We start from the raw sequence: 25231 nt of genomic DNA on the forward strand, positions 1-25231 counted from the left end.
GTACCACTTCTGAAATAAACAGTTTGACACTTCTCAGATATAAAACTTTTTCATGTTCTCCATCAACTAACTGTTATATATAAGGATTCAGTTATGGCAAGAAACGCTAACAGATTAAGAAAAGCTCCCTGACAAAGTAGTAGTCCTCTGAGGAGGAGCGGGATCTGTTCCTGGGGTAGGTGGCACTTTCATGTGGACCCTGGCATTTATGATAATATCTGTTTTTTGAAGATCCCGTTCTTCATGAAATTAGTGAGCTGGCTAGAGCTTTATTCCTGAACTGGATGAACAATTTCAGGGAGTTCCTGTGTCTGCCCAAGCAACAGCTACTGAATAAAACATTCAGGTGTTTCTAAAATATTTCAGGCCTGAGCTACCTAAACAATTTTTAAAAATCCTCATTTTTGATAAATTATCCCTTCCTTTGTTATTCTCCAGTGCCACACAAATGCCTCTTTTATAGCAACTCATTCCATATGACCCCAATTTCAGAGGCAGCAAACTTTACTGTAGGGCATATGGAAATAAACTATGAAAAAGAGTTCTATTCCTCTACTGTGGTAGGGAGGTAGGAAGGGAGGAAGTATACATACTATGTTGGACAATCACATTCTCTGGTGGATTACTGGAGCACATAAAATCATCATAAGCAAGGCTATATTCTCTGAAAAATCACCAGACACAAGATTTAAACATTTTAAAAGTGAATTTTAATGTATTAGAACTCAGAAATTAATTATTTTATTTAAAATTCTTAGAAAATTCAAACTTAGGTTATGTGCCGAAAATTTGGGGCATAAAAAAATACATGTTGGAAATCCCACTTTAAGTGCAAAACATAATGCAACCTTTATTGTGTTACCCTTATCACTCCTCATCCATAATATGGGTATAATATGGGTATAATAAACAACTGAACAATAAAGCACCAGGTCCTGATGGCATACCATCTAAAGTACTGAAAGTGGTGGAGAAACACTGACTAACAAGCTTAATTTGCTGCTCCTCAAAATCTGGTGCACTGTGAAGAAATCCCTGCTGATTTACATAATGCTAACATCACCATTTTCAAAAAGGGAGACAGGGAAGATACTTTGCTGGGAAGATACTTGCTAGAATCTTACTGAATTGCCTGGTCCCTCTTGCAGAGGAGGTACTTCCAGAGTCCCAGTGTGTCTTCAGACCATCACAGGGCACCACCGACAAGATTTTTGCAGGCAGGCAGATCCAGGAAAAATGTCAAGAACAACACCAGGAGCTGTATATGGCCTTTATCAATCTGACCAAAGTCTTCGACTCTGTCAGCCGTGAGGCTCTGTGGAAAATCATGTCAAAGTTTGGCGGCCCAAGCAAATTTATTACCACTGTAAGACTCCTCCATGACCAGATGACTGCCTCCATCCTGTGCAGTGGCTCTACCTCTGAGCCCTTTGTCATCCAAACTGGCGTAAAACAAGACTGTGTACTGAGACCCACTCTTTTCTCCATTTACTTAGCAGCTATGAAACACTAACCCAAGACCGTCTACCACAGGCATTGGCTTCCAATATCAGACTGACGGCCTCTTCAACCTTTCTCGTCTCCGTGCCAGAACTAAAGTAATATTGGCAACTATAGCTGAACTCCAGTATGCAGATGATTGTGCTGTAGTTGCACACTCAAAGAAGGATCTTCAAACAGCCCTTAATTGCTTCTCTGAAGCTTACAAAAGCCTAGGGCTAACTCTGATCAGCAAAACAAAAGTTCTCCACCAGCCAGTCCGTAGTCAATCATCAAACCCAGCAAAAAAGATCTATATCAACAAAGAACTGGAAAATGTAGAATACTTTGCCTATCTTGGCAACCATCTCTCACAGAGGGCAGACACTGATGTCGAGATTCTGCACAGAATTCGCTGCGCCAGCCTTACCTTTGGCAGACTGTCTTGCCAGGTGTTCAACAATCACAACATCAGAACACATACTAGACTTTTATTTTATAAAGTGATGGTAATCCCAACTCTCCTTATGGCTTTGAGATTTGGGTGACTAATAGAAATCACCTGAAAAACCTGGAATACCAGCAGCAGCATTTTCTTTGGAAGATCCTCAACATAAATTGGGAGGACTGTTGCACTAATAACAGTGTCCTCACAGAGGCCATCTTCAGTGAAGGTGGAGTGGGCACTGTGTGCGCATGCCTGATATACGCTTACCAAAAGAACTGCTGTATGCTCAACTCACCAAAGGAGAATGGAAACAGGGAGGCCAAAAGAAATGCTTTAAAGACACCCTCAAGTTAAACAGTAAGAGTTGTGGCACTAACATCACACAGTGGGAGACAGCAGCCAAGGATAGGTATAACTGATGAAGACTTGTCAGAGAGGGAACATTCATGTTTGAGGAAAATTGCCTTGCCCTGGTTGCAGAAAAAATGCCAGAAAAGAAAGGAAAGACAACTGTCACGCAGCAATCATGGCCCAACTCTGTCTTACAACGCTACCTGCAACATTTGCCAATGAGCCTGTGGCTCAAGAATAGGTCTCCTCAGTCACAAAAGGACCCACAAAAAATAAAACCTGTGAAAGAGATCATCCTCAACCTCTAGGGATTGCTGATGATGATATGAGTCCCACTGATTCTGTTAAATTCTCCATCCATCATCCTTAATTGTATCTACTATTTCATGCAAGTTTGTTGTTGATGATAAACCACCAAGAAATCAAACTGAAATGTGTCAGGTTATTTTACTTAATATTTGAGGAGGACATAAGTACAAAAGGTCACTTGCTGATGTGCCTCCCAGTTAGAAAATGACATGTGTAGGAGATGATTTGAATCACAAGACAGTATTAATAAACTTCTTGAAGAAAACTGGGTCACTTAAAAGGACAGTAAAATAGTGATACCCTAGCCAAATTGTTGATTAGAAAGCTGCTGTTTTCAGGATTTTGGGTGGAAAGAATGTCAGTATAGTTCTGGGCAATATGCAGGTTTGACTGAAGTTCCCTCAATCCATTTTAACTTCTCAAAGCAGCCTTGCAGGTAGATTAACTGGAAGGTATTCTGACTTGAGACAAGTGTCCATAGTTGATAAGGAAAATGGCTACCAGTAGGTTACAAGCTTGTCTACTTTTAAAATGCTGCAGTGGTGCAGCTGCATGGCTGTTGCACTTCAGTGAAGACGCTACCTATGCTGATGGGGAGGAGGGGGTGTTCTCCCATTGGCATAGGTAATCCACCTCCATGAGAGGTGGTAGCTAGGTTGATGGGAGAGTTCTCCCATCAACCTTGCACTGTCTACACTGGAGGGAGGTGAGGGTTAGATTGGTTTAACTGCATCGCTCAAGGATGTGGATTTTTTACACTTCTGAGTGACAGTTACACCAACCTAATTTCCTACTGTAGTCCAGGCCTGACATCTTACAGCAGTAACTAAAGTTTTCACTTTGATTGTTTTTAAGATGGTTTGTTAGTTAACCTAGGAAAATTCCAGCTCTGTCAAACTCAGGAATGTTGAATAGTTTAAGCTTTAGTCCTTGAGGGTGTAGGATCTATGAGCTTTGCTAGTTGACCTGTTTGTTTAGATTCTTGCTTCTGCGACTTGAATTCAGTGCTTCGGTATGCTGCCTGGGTGTGGTGTTTACGTGCACATGCACAACTGACTGGTTATACAGCAGTTCCTTCATTAGGAAAGGCCTTCCAGTTATGACAGGCACATGCATAACTTTAAAAAAATCTGTTTCATTAATGTCTATTATACTTCTAGGGAATGGCAGACTTATGTGAGCATGTGACTATTCATCTGACAGAGGTAAATAGGGGTGAGAATCAGCACTGGAATTAGAGCTGTCCAAATGCTGCCCAGTGAGTCTTCATTTTAATGTAAAATTTACAAATTTGACAGAAAAAAATCTGATTTCTTCTTCTTTTAAGCATACTTCTTAAAGGTAACAGGAAAATGTGAATAGGCTGTACTTTTGTTGGGCTGTCTGAAGAGTTGCTAATGTGAGTGGTGGGTTTTTTTTGTTTTTGTTTGTTTGTTTTGTTGTTCCTATATTGAAAATATCAGTTTCAGGTTTTCATAAGTATTTAACTCAGGTTACATATCCTATGGAAAAGTACTTTGTGGGACATTAAATCTGTGCATACTAACTGTCCCTATTTGGTCTCCTTCCCTTTAGTTTGTTGAAAATACTCATAAAAGGCCTGTATTTTAAATGAAGCTTCTGTCTGTTTTTAAAAAGATGGTGAAAAAATCAGGAACCTAGGGAAATTATTTGGAGACAAATTTTCAAGTGGAAAGCTCCAAATGTTATCAATAAACTAGAGTTCTTCTTTAGAGTTAGCTCTCTAACGGACAAATTCAGGCATTAGTCTATGCTTCAGATTGGTTGAGATGATGAAAACAGTGCTACAAGGGATTTCCTCTCTTAAAGAGAGAACTCAAGATAGAAAGAGACTGTGCGCGTGCGTTGGTTTGTTTTTAAAAAGTAGTTGTGTACTATTTTACCTTTTGAGGATATAGGAATCTGAACTCTCCTGTCCTTGGTAAGATTTTTTTTTTAAAGAAATTATCTGATACTTTACAGAACAATGATTAATAGACTAAAAAGCGGTTTCAAAATCTTGCATTCTTACCAGGATCTTATCCAAAATTTTCTCTTACAGGGAATATACTTTCATATTTGCTGTAGTGCCATGCAAATGACCACAGTGGAGGAAGTAACTTATCAGAGATTTCTAATTTACTTGTTGTTTTTTTAACCATGTAGGTTAAGTAAAGTGCTTTCTTATCCCATGATGTAGAGAGAGAATATTCAGAGGTGATAGAGTAGCATTTTTTTATGTAAAATTCCTTGAGACTTGCATTTTTTTCTTTTGGATATTTTGTCTGGAGAAGGCTGCAATTAGAATATTTATCCAACAACAAATATTCCTCTTGGCAAGGGTCAGAGACAATTGAATTCCCTTTACTTGGGGAGCACAAGGGCTGCTCCCTCTAAGGTGTGGGGAAAACAGGGCTTCCATACAGAACAATGCTTCCCCAGACACCCCTTGCAATGGCATGGCTCCACAGTGCTCCCTGCTCAGGACTATGAATAAATGCAAGAGTCTAGGCAAAGAAAGCAGATGAAAGGGTTGCTATTAACAACCATAGTGACTTTATCAGATCAATCTGACTTTCAAAGGGATTATGCCACTCTTCCAGTCTCATTATGAAAGCTGGAATTCTCTTCAGCCTTCTCCCTTCCTTTTCCCCAAGGAGTTAAGATTTTCACAGGACTCTATTGGTGAGGGGAGAAAAAAGAATAGATAATGAGTGAGGTACTTATTGTTAGTTTACCCTTTACAGGCAACTCTGGCAGGAGGAGAACTGCTTTCTCTTTGGAGATTAATATACGGTGTTGTGCTTGAGTGTGGTCATTGGTGGTGGGGCCATATTTGCAAGTACACAGAAATAGGCTTTTGGATCTCCCTGCTTATTGAGGGCAGAAAATAAACCTTTCTTCTCCTCCTCAGGGCTAAGTCCTTCCCCAGGAAAGGCCTGTCAGACGTTCATTTTGCTCTAGCACTTTATTCTTCAATGAACTTTTTGGCTCCCTCTTCACTGTTTCTAACTATCTGCCCAAATGTCTCAGTACAGGATAGCTCCACCTGCGTGGTTACATACACATCTCCTTAGGATGCTGCTGCAGAGGCTACCTTCATGGAGTGTCATCCCCTCCAGCTTGAATGTGTGATGAGTGCTAAGCAGGAACAGTACCCCTCCATCTCAAGTGACACAGGCAAAGCTGCTACCAGGCTTAATATGATGGAGACTGCACCCAAGGGAAAGTTGTCCTTTACAGGAGGTTGTGTTCATTGGCCCTTCCAATCCTCAGTGTCAGTAAATTGAAGTTCTTTTTGGAGTGATATTTCAAAGATATGGCAGCCTCCTTCTTTAGGCATCAGTAGCATTGACATGCTTTGCCAAAGGAATTCTGGCCTGGAGAGAGGATCTTTTCAAAGGTCAAACATTTAATATCCATATTTAAGAAGTCTGGTTCTGGATACCTCTCTCATTCTTATGCACAAATTCTTATGAATACATTCAAGCAATGGCTTGCAACACTGTCTCAACAAGATACCTATTGCCAGTTATTGGCTAAGGAGGCAATGAGTCTCTCACATTTGCCAGACCATTCAACAACACCAACAATCTGTTTCCCTGTGGGAAAGGGCCTACTTGGCAAGGACCCAGTGTTCTATCCAAAGCTTGCTCATCACTTACGGATAGGTTGGAAGCTGAACAGAAACTAATAGACAAGGATAGCTGATTTTTCCATAATACCACAATGCTACTATATCCAAAGAAGAAATTCACAACGGGTCTTATTCTAGGACTTATTCTTATTTTGGAGGAAGTTCACTTTTTACAAATACTGTCACTATCAGCAAAATTTCCATGAGGGATAGATTTTCTTCAAGATGACATTCTCTTAGTTTAATACCCAGTTTATTACAGTGATATCAGAACAAAAGGCTTAATTTCATCCCAAACCCTTGTGAAATAATTGTTAAAGTGGTAAAAACCATCCTAAACTCCTTAGACCCTGTGGAATCTAAATGCAGCCCTTTAGGGTTTAGTCCAGGCAAGTTAAACTTGTACTGGAGAGGGTACATTTTCTCAGCACCACCCCCTGCTCTTCTCTTAGATTTTTGTGTTTGAAAGCTAAAGGTGTGGTAATAGAGCTCAGCGTTGTATTACTTCCCTCAGAATTACCTCAGCACATCTGACTCCACAGCTCATAGGGGAGCCAAACAATAGCAGTACAGCTTCTGCTGAAACTATACTGCTGAACAACGGCAGATGATGCAATCAACTTTATCAAGAGGCATCTACAAGGCCAATCCCTGACATAGCTCAGAAAAGGCTTCCCAGCCCTGTGGGTCCGCAGAATTTGGAGGTGATGTGGCCTCCAAGGGTGGAACTCGAGGAAAATTCTATGAGGAAAACATAACAGACTTTTCCTTGCACCCTCTTCCACAAAAGATGGTAATCTGGCTCACACAGCATAAATCACCAGGTTTACATCAGCAACATTGACTCAGCTATATCGCACATGTAGCATTTTGTCGCCTTGCTTTTGGATAAGGGTGATATTTTCAAAAACACTCAACACTGGCCTAACTCTGCTGCCAAATGAAGTCAATGGTAAAATTCTAAATTACTTCAATCGAAGCACTTGAATCAGTCCTGTGTCCAACTGAAAATAGCATCAGGAATATTGCTTAATATATTTGTTCTGTTAAAAAACTTCCACAAAACATGTGATATATGTAGCTTGTTCAGTTTAATATTGTTGGAAACTTACCATTAACTTTACTGTTTCCTCTCTGACTTTTAACTATGCATTCTTAATGTTGTGCATTATGCCCTCTCTGGCCCCATTCAATATGCGTATTATGGGCTCACTTCTGTCAGTCCTCCATGCACAAAAGATCCATTAAAATCAATGGGAATTTTGTGTGCAGCAAGATTACAGGATTGACCCACCGTTTGTTTTTGGATGGATTTTTCAGCTCCAAAGATACTATATAAAAAGTATATTTTGAATAAAAGACTGCAACTTGACTTTTGGATAATATGGGTTTTTATTTGAGAAAACAGTGGCTGCTCTACAAACAGAATTTCCCTATGAGATTTTCCAATAATTTCTTGATTCATGGACTGTGAGTACACTTTGAAATTTCTTTTTTTTTTTTTTTTTTTTTTTTAGAGATTACTGCGTCCCGTGGTATTCCCCAATCAGCTGGTACCTGCAATATTCATTATACTTAAAATTGGGAACTTCCCTGGGAATGGTAATAACGCTAAATCTAGAATTAAGTTTTAGGTGTGCAACTAGGCTGTGATGTTGCTGATTATAAAACTTTCTGAGGGGACAGTTATAATTGGAAATGGATATTATTCAAGCTGCACAGAAGTAAATTAGTAACTGAATTAGAATGAAGCCATGTAAACTTGGTCCAGTTTTGAAAACTGCAGTATACTTTCAAAGTACTTCATACTGTGGACTTTAGAAAGTAATTGTACTAATCAGTCTTGTTTCCAAAAAAACACTGATGGTGTTGTTTGAAATTTCAACCTTTTATTCATATTTTGTTTTCTCCAGACGTTCCATGCACTCCGTCAGCTGAATAAATGAAGTGATTCACAATCCTACTGGCTTTTACTATTGATGGCTTTAGGGGACCTTGTCATTCCCTGTAGCCTTCTCTCAAGCCCAGCTGTGTGGCTCTGAAATCACTTGGCTGGTAATTAGGTATTTATCAGATTGTTTCTGAAAAGGGCTGAGACAGTTATCTGACACAATTATCTTTGAAAATTGAATCCCCCCTTTCTGGTCCTGCTGAGGACATTCAAAGGTGCTGTGAATGTTTAAAGCTAAATGCCTTTGAAAAACCCTTGCCTTTTTATATCCTATATAACAGGAGTCAAAATGCAGTCAAAGGGATTTTTTTAACCTTTCAGCAACTGGACTTTCTTCTCTTTAGTTCTGCAGTGATAAAATGTTGTTTCGTTATCCATGTGGTTCTGTATTTGGAAGTACTTTTAACCATAAGCACTTTACTTTGTTCAATATCCACAAGCTAATAGCTTTCTAACAGTGACAGGAATTCTTAAGAATAATTCCTGCAATGTAAATTTAATATTTTGGTCTCTACTGGGGATTATTCATGAATTAATAATAAACAGGTGATAGCTTTTGGGATTTTTGTCCCAGTTTTAACTTTCTATATAAAGAAATATCAAAAATATGTTTTCTTTCCAAGAAATCTTAGCTAAGATTTTCAGAAGTGACTGGTGATTTTGGGTGTCCGTTTTTGAATCCTCAGCTAGAGACACCTGCAAGGTTTTACCCAGCTCATAACAATATATATCTAGCCCAGTACATAAGAGCTGTTCATCAAAAATTAAAAGTCTGATCCTACTGTCATTGCAGTTAATGGGAGTTGAAAACTAACTTAAAATGGAGCAGGATTAGACTCCAGGTTTTCAGTGGCTTACGTTGAAATGAAACTACATATTTGTAGTGAGGGTCATGTTCTCCAAAAACAAAGTTTGAATCCTGCTGATAGCTTTGTGAACTATGTCACTTAAACAGATGATACTTCATTCTCAAAACACCTTATCCACTTGAAAAAAGAACAACAAAGAGTCCTGTGGCACCTTATAGACTAATAGATGTATTGGAGAATAAGCTTTCATGGGTGAATACCCACTTCGTCAGACGCATGCCTCTGGAAATTTCCATTACATGCATCTGATGAAGTGGGTATTCACCCACGAAAGCTTAGGCTTCCAATTCATCTGTTAGTTTGTAAGGTGCCACAGGACTCTTTGTTGCTTTTTACAGATCCAGACTAACACAGCTACCCCTCTGATACTTGAAAAAAGAAGTTTCTTACTACTTATACAAATCTCATTTCAAATGAAATGAGAGGAAGGAACCCTTTGGTGTGGCAGGATTAAGATACTGTTTATTATCCCCTTCTAACTGCACTATGCAATAATTGCATACTGAAAGGAGCCTTACTTTTCTTCAGTTTTTTCGGCTAATTCTTTTCTGAGGCTTGGTCTACACTAAAAAGTTAAGCCAAAGGAAGCCACCTTAAGTCGACCTGTTAATGTGCGTGTCTACACTACCGGGTCCTCTACTATGACCTAAATTGCCTCCAAGGTTGACTGTGAGAGGCGTAGCCAGAGGTGAAAGTAAGCTGGTCCGGTCCAGCGTACCGGTAAGAGCCGGTACACAGCCAACAGTACCAGTGACGGCAATTTAAAGGGCACAAAGCTCTTGGCTGCTGCTACCGCACCAGCAGGTGGAGCCTTGGGCCCTTTAAATCACCGCCGGAGCCCCGGGGTAGCTGTAGCAGCGGCTGGGAGCCCCATGCCCTTTAAATCGCCACTGGGCTGTGCTGAAGGGCTGGCTGGGGGAGTCTGGCCCCAGCCCCGCCCCTTCTGCCCGAGACCCTGCCCCTTCTGGTTAAGCTGCCCCCGCCCACCTTGCGGAAGGACCCCGGCTGCCCTGAGTACTGATAAGTCTCTTAAATTACTTTCATCCCTTGGCGTAGTGCTTAATTCAATTTTTCATGGGTCAACTGCGAGATAGTGCAGATGCAGCATTATGTAATTTGACATAATTGGCTGTCAGGTGGTGTCCCACTGTGGTCATCTGTGACTGCTGTGGAGATCATTCTCAAATCTGCTGCACTGCAGCCAGGTACACAGGAAACAACCCCTCCCCTGCTTAAGGCCTGGGAAATTTTGATTTCACATTTCCTGTTTGATCAGCACTGGGAGCATGCCAGCTTGAGCACAGCTGATCATGGAGACTACACACCCCAGACGCGCTTCAGCCTGGTCTGCACAGGAGGTGGTGGATCTCACTGCTGTGTGGGGAAAAGAGTCTGTGCAGGCAGAGCTCCGATCCAGCAGAAGAAATGCTGACATCTATGCAAAGATTGCTTGTGGAATGGGGGAGAAGGGCTACACGAAAGACACACAGCAGTGCCGTGTGAAAATAGGAGAACTTCGCCATGCATACCAGAAGGCAAGGAAGGTGAACAGTCATTCTGGTGCTGAACTCCACACATGCCGGTTCTAAAACGAGCTGCATGCGATTCTCGGGAGTGACCCTACCAGCACCCCCACAAGCAACGTGGACACCTCACTGGTGTGTGAGTCTAGGGATAACAAGGAGGACGATATGGTGGATGATGAGGAGGAGGAGAATGGGAGACAGGCGAGCGGTGGATCCATTCTCCCCGAGAGCCAGGAAGTATTTTTAACCCTGGAGCCCTGTGGGTTGCAGAACATCATGGTGGCTGACCGTGATGCCGGGGAAGGCACCTATGGTTAGAGTGACCAGATGTCCCGATTTTATAGGGACAGTCCCGATTTTTGGGTCTTTTCCTTATATAGACTCCTATTATCTCCCACCCGATTTTTCACACTTGCTGTCTGGTCACCCTACCTCTGGTAAGTATACAATTACAATGAAAGTCCAATTAAACTTTATCTAGCACACACATTCAGTGGTATTGCATGTTTACTGTGAAGAAAAAGTGAGGTGCCATGGTTCTCTGCTTACAAGAGGCCACTCAAGCTACACAGAGGGTGGCCTCTGGAAAAAGACTGTGTATGTGGACTGGGATAGCTTGGGAATCCTCCATGGATATCTCTAGGAAATTTTCATGGAGGCCCTCTGCAATCCTTTGCAGAAGGTTTCTGGGCAGGGCAGTCTTATTTCTTCCCATGGTAGGGCACTTTCCCATGCAACTCCTGAATTAATTCTGCTGGCATCATTGTGGTACACAGCATAGCAGTATAAGGGCTGGGTCTCTACCCAGATGCTTGCAGCATCTCCTTCCTTTCTGCTTCTGTTACCCTCAGGAGACTGATATCACGTAGGGTCGCCTAGGGGAAACAGGGGAAGTTCTCATTAAAAGTGCTGTTCCTTTACTGTGTTCAGCATGGATCGGCAAGTAGTTTAAAGTGGCTGATAGGGGACTGGGGCTCCACATGAGAGATTCCACAATTTGGAAGTGAAAACTCCCTCCCCACTCCCCCGTTCGTAAACAGCTGCTCCCAACATGAACCTGCCATAAACGTCATTAAAAGTGTGGTCACCAATGACCCGCAGGGGGGAATACTCACAATGGCTGGAGCAGCAAAACGGCACCGGGAACGGTTATGGATTCTGCTTATGTTATGGCTTTCACCTAGTGTAATAAGCAGTTTTCTTTATGAAAACCGCCTTGCTATGGAAACATTTTATTCATGTACAATGTCTCCTTTATTTTTTCCCATGACCGAGAGCTGGAAATTTGTCCTTCGGGGGTCATCAACACCTGAAAGCAGATTTTCACTGATTAGGAGGAGAAAAAGAATGAGGGAGGACATGTTCACCGAGATAATGAATGCCTTTGAGACAGGTGCCACAGAGCTGAGAATGTGGAGGATTTCACTGTCCAAGAAGTTAGGCATGGAGGTGGAGAGCAGGAAAACTTCCAATGAGCACGAGCGTATGGTGCAGGATAAGATGCTTCAGATTATAAGGGACCAAGCAGACATGTTGAGGCGTCTGGTTGAACTGCAGGAACAGAAGCAGGAGGGTAGAGTCCCTCTGCAGACCCTGGTGGCATTGCCTGGTGCAGAATCCTGGCATTGCCTGGTGCAGAATCACCCTCCCCCATGAGGCGTGGGTGAAAATCCATTGTACCTTTCACTTAACTCAGGGGGGAGGGTACAAGGAACAGAAGGTGCCCATTCACCATTTGATGGTCTGGTATGCAGTATTATGTTACACAGCTGAAAATGTTTCTCTCTTTCCAACTTTACAACCCCTTTCCACCAAGGTTACCTTTTTTTCTGTTCTTCTTTATTTATGTTTGTTAAATAAAGTAAATGGATTCGAGAAATACATGTTCTTTATTGAGTAGAAGCAGTGGGCTTGGGTTGGGGGTTGGCTTTACAGGGACAGTGATATAAGGCAGGTGAAGGTTTGGGAAAGCACAATGCAGACAAGCAGCTCACATAACTGTGACTCATTATTGAAACAGCTTTTCAAAGGCCCGCAGATATGCAGTACCTCTTGCTGTGCTCTTCTTATTGCCCTGGTGTCTGGCTGCTCAAAAATGGCTGCCATGTGATCTGTCTCAACTGCCCACCCCTAAGGAAAATTTCCCCCCTTTTTTTTTCACAGATATTATGGAGCACAGAGCAGGCAGCTATAACCATGGGGATGTTCTCTTCACTAAGGTCCAACCTTGTTAGTAAACTTCTCCAGCGCCCTTTCAAATGACCAAAGGCACATTCAACCACCATTCTGCATTTGCTGAGCCTACAGTTGAACCATTCCTTACTGCTGTCCACACGGCTGGCGTATGGCTTTATGAGTCATGGAAGCAAGGAGTAGACTGGGTCCCCCAGGATAACTATAGGCATCTCAATGTGCTCAATGTTCATTTTGCAGTCTGGAAAGAAAGTCCTGGATTGCAGCTTTTTGAACAGACCCAAGTTCCTAAAGATGCGCACGTCATGAATCTTTCCCAACCATCCTACGTTGATGTTAGTGAAACACCCCCTGTGATCCACCAGTGCTTGCAATACCATTGAAAAGTATCCCTTTTGGTTTATGTACTCTTTGGCAAGGTGGAATGGTGCCAAAATGGGGATATGCATGCCATCTATCTCCTCACCATAATTAGGAAACCCCATCTTGGCATAACCATCTACTATGTCCTCACATTTCCCAGAATCACTACCCTTCGTAGCAGAAGTCGATTAATGGCCCTGCATACTTGGAGCACAGCAGCTCCCACAATTGATTTACCTACTCCAAATTGATTCCCTACTGACCGGTAACTGTCTGGTGTTGCAAGCGTCCAAATAGCGAGCGCCGCGCCACTTCTCTACTGTCAGAGCAGCTCTCATTTTTGTGTTGCTGAACTGCAGGGCAGGGGAAAGCATTCGAAAGTTCTGTAGCCACTGCTCGTCATCCCATACTGGTGGGACCACATCGATTTGCAGGTCAGTGCTTGTTTCATGGGACCAGAAATGGTGCTCAATGAATGCAGCTGCTCTGTGACTGCCAGCAACAACTGTGAATTGTTTTTTTCAATGGCTTGCAGCAGGGCTTCTTGCAGGACATCGCTATGTTCCGTGTGGCGGACCCTCCTTCGACTCTGGAAATACTACAGGAGAAGGTGCAAGGTGTTTGAGATGCTCACAGCAAGAGTGCACAACTGAGCAGGCTCCATGCTTCTGGGGTTATGGTGTATGAACGGCAGTTTTAAGGCATGAAAACCACTGGGTTGTTTGCCGTTGAGCACAGTGCATCATGGGATGACGATGCAATGTTCCCATTCTCCCCAGTGACAATGTTTTTGTCCCATGAGGCATTGCACAAACTTCCCAAAACACACTGAGGCAAGTTGCACTTTGGGATAGCTACCCATGATGCACTGCTTTGTGCATCGATGCAGGCACTGCTAGTGAGGACACACTCCATCGAGACAATGAGCATGATGTGGCCACGCACGATCAACTTAATTTGGAGCCTTGAGGTTGAATTAGATAATGTCAACTTAATTTTGTAGTGTAGACAAGTTTTGAAAAGAATGGAAGAAATAACACTGGTGGTGTTGAAAACCTGTTGCTTTCTTTTAAGCATGGAGCAGACAAGTGTAGTACTCGATGCTTAACAGCATTGCACATTTCGGTTTGGTGTCAGAGAATTTCAAAGTTAATTTAATATAGTCTAGCTACTAGGTGTTAAAGTTTGGCAAAGTGATAAGGATCTGAAAAAAGGATCTTGTCATGGAAAATGTCAGGAAACCTTAACCATAGGTGGTGCTACCAGCTCTCCTTATAATAAATACAGACACTTTTATCACTTCTCCATAGAATCAGTGCTTTTCCCCTGCTCTGCAGTTCAGCAACACCAAAATGAGAGCTGCTCTGACAGTGGAGAAGCAAGTGGCGCTCGCTATTTGGACGTTTGCAACACCAGACAGTTATAGGGTGCATGAACCTGTCCAGAAACCTGGATAATTATTTGGGTGACTATCCCTTATTGAAGCCTGTGCTGCCATGGCTTCACTACTCTGGTACCTGAGCTACCTAGATTAAAGCTGGCTAGGGTATGTCACACTCTGTGATTGGATTGTAGACATATCCTAAGGGAGTCATTAACAGAGGTTTCTGGGCCACTGCTCCCTTCCCTTTCCCCCACATTGTGGAGTACACAAGAATTGCTACTTCAAGGGCCAGTTACTCTGCTGGTGTAAATTGGTGTAGTTCCCATTGACTTCAGTGGAATTATGCCAATTTATACCATCTGGGTCTTGGAGCTAAAATAGGCATTAAGTCAAAACTGGCTCTTATCTCTGTAGATAAGGTTGATGGTATTATGCAGCAGCTTATTTGCCAAAGTTCACAGCTCTTATGAAAAGAGGTCATATCATCTTATGAGTCCCTTAATTTCCTTATCTTTTGAAGCCCTCTCTCTATTCAGCATGCTGTAAAAGTATACATTTTATTCTCTCAAAAGGCTGGTTGCTAGCTCTGAGCCAGACTACAATAATAATTAAAAAAATAAAGGAAAAAAGTAACTAGGGTAAAATCAGCATTGATTTTTGGTTTTTATCCTGATGTCTTTACCTCTGCAGCTGCTTGCTGCATTAGCCATATGGATAAATAGCACTACACTTAAGGTGCAATTTTTTTTTTTTCCTCTGCATTTACTGCACTGCTTCTTCCCTCTCTGGGTTTGTGCAGTTTAATTTGCCATTGATTCTTCAATGATTATAATGCAGTAGACAAAGTAGTGTTTATCTTCATCATGCCCTGTGGATAACACATGGGGCCTAACTTCTTCTCACTCACACTGGTGTAAATTAGCAGTAATTTTATGGAAGACAATGGAATTTAACAGGTATAAAGAAGAGGGGAGTCAGGACCATTAGGCTTACTTTTTAATGTTTGTTGCTATTCAATCATTCTGATGACATAGTATACCCAGTGGATATCAGTCCCCTTCCTGCATCATTGATTTCATATTTTGGTCATGCTAAAGGTAAATTCCTTTCAGAGGTGTCCTAAATGCAATACTTAGCTCAGAAGGCAGGCTACCATTATTATTAAGTAGCTGATACTATGTATTTGGATATTCATTTAATTAGATAGGAAGAGAATCACTAAATGTAAAACGCGAGGGCTTCAGATACTTTCACAATGCACAGAGTGCAAGTCAAAGGAGTTGGTTGGCTTAAAGCTCTGACTTGAACTCCCCTGATCTCAATGATGTTCTGTGAGCTTTCCCCCCCGAAAATTTGATTGAGGCACTGACCTTTCCTATTTAGAGTGGGATGCATGATTGTGGAAACTGTAGGAACTGAAAGCCAACTTTGTAAATGGTTTTACATAGCGATACAATAGCACTATATAGTGGTTAGGATAGAGCACTGGAATCTTGAGGCCTGGATTTGAGATTTTCCCTTTTCTGTCTTTGATTCAATGACTGGCATTTAGCAAATCATGTAAGAATGCTATGCCAACCTGTAAAACAGGGATAAATATACTTTCATTGTGAAAAATCCCAGAGCACTTCACAAAGGTGGATAATTGTAAAGCGCTATCTTTAAGCAGCTGCTATCAGTAAGTAAATATGAAAACTCCCCAGCCTGGCGTTCATCACAGTCCTATGAGACTTGTTTTGGGGCACTACTTGGCAAGTAGTCTACCCATTTCTTCCCCCAAGCAGCCTCATCACCCTTTCCCTGAAAACTTGTGCAAGTCAAAATGTTGAGCTGGAATTAACCCTTTTTTTACTGGGAAGCAGGTATCTTGTCCCTGTCATTATGCAGTTGAGGCTGGCTTCATATTTGTACTTGTTTATTACCAATTGGCCTCTGCTGGAGGTAGTACAGCCAGGTGGGAGAGGGAGTGAGGAGTAGGCATGCTCCTGTGACTAGCTGTCATGGCAGTGATGGAGAAGGTGGGGAGGGAAGTGGAGGAACGTTTTTGTTTTCAGCTCAGAAGGAGAGAAAGGAGTACGAGTATTGCCTGTGGTCATGATAGCAGGACCATAGTGAGCACTTCTGCTATAGGTGGGGAAGGGCAGGAGATGGAGGGAGGAACAGGATTTCTGTCACTGCTGGTTGTCATGGTAGCAGCAACACAGGTACAGCAAATGTAAGAAAGAGAGAGAGGTAAACTGGAAATATTCATAATTTTTTAAAAAAAAACTTCTTTTCAAAATTTTTGGTAATATCCTCAAATAAGATTATAGTGAATATTCCCAGTGCTGGATTAGCTATTTTTCAGGCTTTTTGACTATTTATTAAATATATATTGGTAGGATTGAGGCTAGTAATGGAAAATAATAGCTCTGCAGATTTAAAAAGTGACTTACAGAAAGGTTATTTTTTCCTCTGTAATGATTGTTGGCTTGTGTTTGTATAGTTTTTGAGTGAAAAATCTGAGTTTAAAAAATGAATGTAACTAGCAGAATTGACAATAGTGTTAGAAAAGTAAGAACTAACATAATTAAGAGATCACAAGCCCCACTTACTGGTTGAGCATGATATTCCTGCCTACTTCAGCTCCACTTGTATATTTTACATTTGGGCACCATCCTGCTCCCATTAAAGTCAATGATTGACAAGGATCAAGCAAATGTGGACATTTTACAACTTGCAAAATTCCTAAAACATGGCATCCCTGGTCACAAAGGGCATAACCCTTAGTTCAGAAATAATACAATATATGAAATAAAAGATTCAAACAGAATTGATTTGGTCAACCGTGGACAGTTGAAAAAAATCCTCCTTTTTAAGAAGGAATTTGAAAGAGACGATGGAGTGTTACTTGGTGATCAGGAAGTAAAAGTTCCTCCTAAAAATAGGGCTTGGTGTGAAAAGGGGCCCAAAAGGGTGAGTGTGAGATGTAGGAAAAAAATGCTATGGAGAGAGAACACAAGTTTAAGATTGACTAGGATTGTTGATTGAATGAGATAATTTTAAGTGGATGGGGTTGTGAACAGCCTTGAACTTGTAGTTATGGTTAAAAAAAAAAAAGTGGCACTAAAATATGCACATTTTACTCAACAGATCTGCTCCCTACAAACAGGCTTCACAGAATTTGTTTTTTTCTGTTTTGTGATGGGTTGTCACCCCTTGGGTGCAATTTGGGAGCTGTGGGAACTCGTGTGCCAGTGGGAGTTTTGCCTTTTCATAATTAAGTGCTTTGCTGAATCCAGTCAGAGTGCTCAGTACCTTGGCAAGATTGATCCCTACAGCCCTTATTCAACAAACCCTACCTAAGAAAAGCAGTTATGCATGTGTGTTACTTAAGAGATTTAAGTATATGCTTAAAGTAAAACATATGTTTTAAGTGCTTTCCTGAGCAAGGATTGATTTAAACCTCAATTCAGAAAGATTTTTATGTATGTGCTTAAGTTCTCATACACAGTTTACACGTTAGCTTGGCTAGCCAACAGCATTAAATAATCACACATTGTCTATTATGGGGTTTCTCGTGCCTTCCTTCAATGCATCTGCCACTGTTGGTGCCTGGTCTGCTGTAGTATGTGGCTTCATGTTCATTCATATATTACGACCAACTATTTATTACAAAGAATCAAAAGTGCTTGAATAAAGAACTATATTGAAATCAGTGAATTTGACAGGGATGTTCTAGGCTAAAAGTGTTTTAAAGCTCTTCCAAATTGCCAATGACTATAAACTGTCATCTTAGTCCACCTTCTTTCCACTTTTGTTGCAGATAACACTTAAATGCTGCTGAGCTGGTGTAATGCAAGGAAGGAAACATCATGAAATGGGAATATTATCCTTTTTTTGTCATTGTAGCTGTACTCAGCCTGTCCAGGTCCCACCAGTTACTCGGTCAGATTATTCCAGGTAGGTACTTACATATTTTAATTTACTCTGAATAGCTATATGCATCTTTGTTCTTCAACATTTATTTTATGTTGGTGTGAATGCTTCTCTGTGCATGTCTATATTTCTAAAGTTCAGAGTTTAGTGAGTACTCTAGGGTCTACGTGGCACTGAATTGCTCTTCTAGAATATGAAAGAAAATATGTAAGGAGTGGCCTTAAGATATAGTTACCAGAAGGTTAAGGAGGCTTGGTAAAGGATTCCTTTGATTAACACTGATGGGGCAGTGGAGAAAGAAAAAAAATACAAAGTGGAAAAGTGAATGTGAAGATCAAAGAGAATACTAAATCCATAGAAAACATCACTGAAGAAAGGAAATAGCAAAGTACTGAAAATATGAAATAGCTGAAATACAAATATATACTATAAGTTAATTGCCAAAATGCACTGTGCTTGCACTCCATCTAGTTACCATTGTTTTCAGTGAAGTTAGAAACACTTTCTTCTGATATCTGCATAAGTCTCCCAAAGAGAATATATAACAGTTAAGCATCCTTGGGAATGGAGGTTGTTGATAACTCTGAAATGTTTGTAATTCTGAATAAAACATTATGATTGTTCTTTAAAAAGTTTACAACTGAATATTGACTTTACAGCTTTAAAACTTTACTATGCAGAAGAAAAATGCTGCTTTTAACCATCTTAATTTAAATGAAACAAGCATATAACCATTTTCCTTCTCTTGTCAAATATTTTTTAAACTTTCTCTTTATTTTTTAGTAATTTACATTTAAACACAGTACTGTACTGCATTTGTTTTTATTTATTTATGTGTTTATTTTTGTCTCTGCTGCTGCCTGATTGCGTATTTCCGGTTCCAAATGAGGTGTGTGGTTGATTGATCAGTTCATAACTCTGGTGTTTGTAACTCTGAGGTTCTACTGTACTCTTTTGCACAGTTACAGAAATACAGTTTATACTATTTCATGAGAGCTCAGTAAATCCTGTACTGTCATACTTGATTAATACTCCACATGAGCCTTGAATTTTGGATGGGACAACATATATGAAACAAAATCTAGCAAATGAGATTCAGACCCTCTACATTGTTAGAAGCTGCTCTTACTGGTATATTCTGTCTTTCTTCAATGTGCAACATTATAAATAAAATAAATATATGGCATTGAACTTTACTATAAATAGTAATGGCACCAACAGCAGTTCCCAAAAGGAAGTGATAGTGATGCTTTTTAAAATTTTACTTTACTGTCTAAATTACACTAATTCTGACAGTGCTATCCTGGATATGATTGCTCATATTACTGTATTAGGCATACATTATTATGGTGCCTGCACAATGCACACAGGGCCAGATTCAAAGTCAAATAAACTGAAAAATGGGAACATCTCTCAAGAAATTCCTCACCTTCTGAAAAACATTTATAATAGTACAACAAAACTGCAATGTTTCCCTTTGTTCATTTTTACACCATACATGGTTATATAGGCAATAAACTCCTTGTTAGATAATCTGTTTCTAGATATTAATGACAAGCAAATGAGCTGAGTAACCACATTGGCTCCTTGTAAGCTAATCAGAGTTCTTGCAATGTATCATGATTATTTCTTACATTTTCAATTTAAGAGGCCAATGATTCAATTCTGAATTATTGCTGAGATTGTTGCAGCTGGACAACTATTTCTATAGCAACCTACTCCAATGTAGATCCCTCAGTGGAAGAAAAAAAAAAAACAGTAAAAAAAAAAAAAAATCTCTTTGTAAGTTTCTTGACCTACAGTGCATATGGTGTATGGAGAGGAAATGAAGAAATGTAGATTACTTTTGTTTAGTACATATGGCATAGTCTAGCAAGGGAATAAAGATTCCAGTAAAAGTATATTAATTTAAAATTCTTGTCTTAAAAAGTTTGACCTCAGACTTCAAACATCATTTCAGAGCAATTTACCTGTCAGACAGAAGCAGACTGCCAGTTTAAAAAGAACATCTGCAAAGTCCAACTTATTTTCACAATACCCATCTCCATCTATTAACATTGGTTTCAATCTAGTCAGACTTTAGACTCTGTTAAAAAGGCTGTTCGCATTGTGTTGCTCTTTCCATCAAATTAGTTTTAGCATAAAATCAGAAGTGGCATTTTGATTTTGTCTCTGCTTTGTAATTTTCATCACAGACTTCAGATCTGAACCAAGAGATTACTTTACTTGGCCAGACATCATAGTGTGTGCAGCCTCGCTGGCAGCAGGCCAGAACTTCAATTATCTCAGAGGATCAAAAAAAAAAAAAAAAAAAGCAAGATTTTTCTTCCAGTAGTTCATCCCATTCATTTTGCTTTGCTTCAGGTCTTTTACTTAGATTTTTTTTTTTTTTTATGATCGAAGAAAGAGATCGGTGCAAAATCACAAACTTCCCCCCTCATTTAAAAAAGGGGGGCATAAAAGCAATAATTCTTCTCTGGAACTCTGCTTCATATTTCAACAGTATTAGAGCCATAGATAACTGCTGGTTTTTGAGGATTGCTAAAAAGCACATAATAAAGGATAGCAATTAAAACTGCCATTACCCTGGAGATTGCAAAATCAAGTGGGTTATTCATTATATCGAAATAAAAATCAAACCACAATTTCAAAATAACAGGAACAATGAAATTACTTTTAGACAGATGCTAACCACATTGTTTTAATTGCCTTATAATATGTACAACTATTTTTAAAGGAAAGACCTTTTTTAATTGAGCCCTTCAGTTCTTTATTGTGTAGTACTTTATATCACAAGATAGGAAATTGTTCCAGATATTTGTTGTTGTAATGGCATGTGATAAACTCACAGAAATGTTCGTCTCGGAGTTAGAATTCTCTACTTCAATAAAATGCAGATGAATTTTAATAGAAATCTCACAACTTTGAAACATTTATTCCTGCTTTTTGTTGAATCTTTTCACATATTCTAGTTGAATCTCACTCCTTTGCATATAGAATCCACAGGGAAGTACTGTCTCCTGCCTTTATTAAAATCACTGCTGAGCCTTTCATCCTGTGTCATTACATCTTACCTCTAATTCACATATAAAATACATTCTCAATTCCATTCTGGTTGTCTCCTGAGGCATATAGTATCTCTGCCATGCCACCTCTTCACGTGGGTTTGAAAATTATTTGACAAAGATATGATCTTTTTTTCTCTCTTAGGTGCTGTATTTGTTTAAAAATTGGATAACTTTACCTGTTCATTTGTAAGTGCATTGATCTAGGAAAACTAGATATTAACTAAAACAATTGCAAAGGAGAACAACAAACACATCTAAAACACATTATACAATTAGTTAAGTCACTGATTACCAGATATTACATTAGCAAGACGGCTACAACAAACCACTGAAATGATCTCAAAAGGACAAAAAAAACCCTCCTATTGTAGTAGAATTTTAATAATTTAAGCCTAAACGCTCCTATCAGTTTTTGTCCAGAGGGGATCAAAAAGCTGCAGATTTAGGGCCTGATCCAAAACCTGTTAAGTCAATGGAAACACTTCAATTGACCTCACTGGGCTTTTTGTATCCACCCTTACCACAGGGAGTTGTGGATGGAGGGAATGCCTGTTCCTTGACGTGTTCCTTCTTTCCTTCTGATCCTGCAGAACACTTTCTGCTCTGTGGGGTTTAAGCTCTGTGGGGTTGCACAGACCACTACTGTTCCCCATGACATTCTCTCCTACCTTCATCCAGCATAGAGACTCAGGAATTTGTGGATTGGTTCTTGCTTCTAATGGCGCCTGTAACTGGTGGATTTTTGTAGTTGAATTCCCTGTAGCTTTTATTAGGGGCAGGAGGGAGAGATGGAATCCCCTTGCCTCCACCCCCCCTGCAGTAGAAGAAATGGGTGGAAATAAAGCCAAGGGCAGGTTGAGTAGTTTTTGTAGAAGTCTCCAGACACTTATGATAACTAAGCAAATTGAAAGATTTAGAAAAAAACTGTAATTCTGATTTTCATTACTCTCAAAAAGGTAGTTGTTGCTTTAGAATTTTCTTTATATATGTAAATAGAAACACCAATCCATTATTTCGGCTGGACAATAGCTTTTGTTCTGGAGAAGTCAGGCAAAACAACAAAATATGACCTTGTGAAATGTGCCCCCCTGGGGTGAGTGTGAGCCGCTTTTCTAATGTTCAAGAAACCTTCCTATATTCTTGACTGAAGCCAGTATCTCAGTCTTAAATCAGATCTTTCATCAAACAGATGACCCCATTAGAGATGGTCATAATTAAGTAATGTCAATAACTAGACAGTTCTATCCCTTTTAGCAAATTATTTGGTGTGCACTTTTAGTTCACCTTTCAGACTCATAGTTCATCATCAATGCAGAACTTTTTCATTTTACTTTCTTTCCTATAACTTTTTTTTTTTTTACTTAGAACAACTGAAAAAAACCCTCCTTTTCTATCACCATATCCTTTACAGTGGCTTCCAGGATTTTCCCCCACAGCCATTGTTAATCTTATTAGTTTATAGTTCATCTTTTTAAACTAGCATTTTAAAGTAGCATTATATTTACTGATTTCTAGTCCTCAGGACTCTGAGCTGGTGAATTGAAAAATACAATTTAAGGGTTTGCTGATTTCCTTTGTCACTTCCTTTTCAAATTTGTTATTTTGCTATCTGGATCTGATACTATGTCTAATGTGTGCATATTACTTTTTGACAACCAATTCTGTAATCTCTGTATTAACCTAGAACACTTATGTGGGTATCTTGAAAAATGGATCCATGACATAAGAAGATCTCTATCCACCTCTTTCATAGAAATTGACATTGTCACTTTTTATAAAACAATTTACACTTATTTCACACTTGCTTGGCTCTAAAATGACTGAACAGATTTTGATCAAACTTTCCAGATTACCTCAGTGTTGAGATTTGAGCATGAAATAGTTCAAGGTAAGAGTTTATTTTGCTGGGAAGGTTAAAAATGAAATGGCCACCACTTGGCTCAACCATAGCTTTACCTCTATTGTATCTGTGTACACTTCTTGTCCTGGTGACTCTCTCCAATGTGTAGTTAAGAGCTGAAGCATCAAAGTGAAGCTACTTTAGTTGAGACCTCTTCATATACTTTTATGAATTCCTTGAGATGGAGCTCTTCATCATGTGAGGCTTACAAGTTGAATAAGTTAGGTGATGGAGTAGAGAATCATTATTATGAGTATTAGCAAATGCATCCCTGTGACAATTTGGATGATAAACCTAAAGAGCAGGAGACCACTAATGTCCATAATGGATGTGGATTTTTATTTTACCAACATAATGTCATCTTATTTTGCTATGATATAACTAGCTCAAATACATGGGATACCAAGGACCAGCTCAGAAAACCTCACTGTGCCTGTCAGCAAGATCCTTGGCTTTCAGAAAGTTGATGGTCCATCCTCCTTTCCACAGTAGGGAATTACCCTTTCCTAGGATCCTTTTACCTCATGCTTTCCTGCTAGCTGGTCCTTTTAAATATGGAGAAGGGCCTCCAGAAGGGCAACCTTAATATGGCTGTACTGTTGGCAAGTTCCCAAGTTCCACCTGGAAAGTATTCAATTTTTTGTTTTTCCATGAATTTTACTCTTTTGAGTGAGGTACATCTTCCTAATCCCAAACTAAAGCATTTTAACAAACATCTTTACAAGGTGTTTTGTAAAGGCGGTAGTAGTTTAATGCATCAAGTGCCCATATCTTTAAATTAAAAGTACTGATCTGATTTTCTTCATATTTAGCTAGCTTATTAAGGTTCTGTAATACCTACAAAGCAATTCAAGTTTGAAGTTTCTACCATTCAGCATTTAATTGTCAGAGAAATCCTGCCCCTAATGAAGTCAAAAGGAGTTTTGCCTTTGATTTTAGTGGGGCAGGATTTCATCCCAGATTAGAATAGAAGGGCAAAGTGTGTGGGTTTTTTCCCTCCATGCTTAAATAGCTCAGAGTTGACCGGTAAAATTTTATTTTCAAATTTCCAAATATAGCTTTGACCTATGAGGGAGAATTTTATCTAAAAACAAACTTTTTTTTTTTTTAGAAGATTGAATAATTGAGGGGGAGCAAGGGTAGGAGATTGACAAAGGAAGCTGTTTTAATTGTTGTAGGTACTTCCTGTATGCATATAGGTGAATGATGTCTTCACTGCAGAAAAGTGTGGTTTCTCATGAAAGGGGTTTTCCTTCTTAATTGAGAGATAGGTTATGACTCAGCATTTTAAACAAACTATCTTTAAAGATTTTGCATTTATTTGAACTGTATTATTTATTCCTCATGTTTAAATTATGAATGTTACAGTCTTCCATAATGCAATGCAAACTATGCCATCAGATAAATATCGTATGTCATTCTGCATCATTCATGTGATGCTGGCTTTGTGGTGAAGAGCAGAAGAGATGATTATTTCATACCATTAGAAAATAAAAACTTGTATATTATGCTATGGTTAGCTAACATTTACCAAATTCTAAACATCTGCATTGTAGATTTTGTTGGATAAACTGCTCCCCCCCCCTCCACCCCCTTTGACCAGAACTCAAGCTTCTACCCACTGATCTCTCTCTTTTCCTAGTCAGCCCTGTTGACAGAGGCAGAAATATGTAGCTCTAATGCCTGCTTTGGAATAATATATTTAAACTGGAATGTTATCTGACACATGCCAGATCATTCTTTCAGGAGTAGTTTTACTGCTCATCATACTTTTCTGTTTTGATTGACACAAACATTTTTTTCAAAGTTCGTTGATTGTTTCATGTTTCTTGGCT

At 39.7% G+C, this 25231-nt stretch overlaps 1 protein-coding gene across 2 annotated transcripts in view; it reads left to right on the plus strand.

The window, feature by feature from the left end:
* Positions 1-25231, plus strand: part of ROBO1 (roundabout guidance receptor 1) — a 1057321-nt gene that overhangs the window by 149778 nt on the left and 882312 nt on the right. For both annotated transcript variants that reach the window (XM_034792356.1, XM_034792366.1), the window contains exon 2: positions 18316-18452. In XM_034792356.1, the coding sequence (XP_034648247.1) occupies positions 18365-18452 (88 nt within the window). In that variant the 5' untranslated portion in view covers positions 18316-18364. The remainder of the gene's footprint in view (positions 1-18315; positions 18453-25231) is intronic.

Source organism: Trachemys scripta, chromosome 1, assembly GCF_013100865.1.
Source record: "Trachemys scripta elegans isolate TJP31775 chromosome 1, CAS_Tse_1.0, whole genome shotgun sequence".
Classification (NCBI taxonomy): domain Eukaryota; kingdom Metazoa; phylum Chordata; order Testudines; family Emydidae; genus Trachemys; species Trachemys scripta.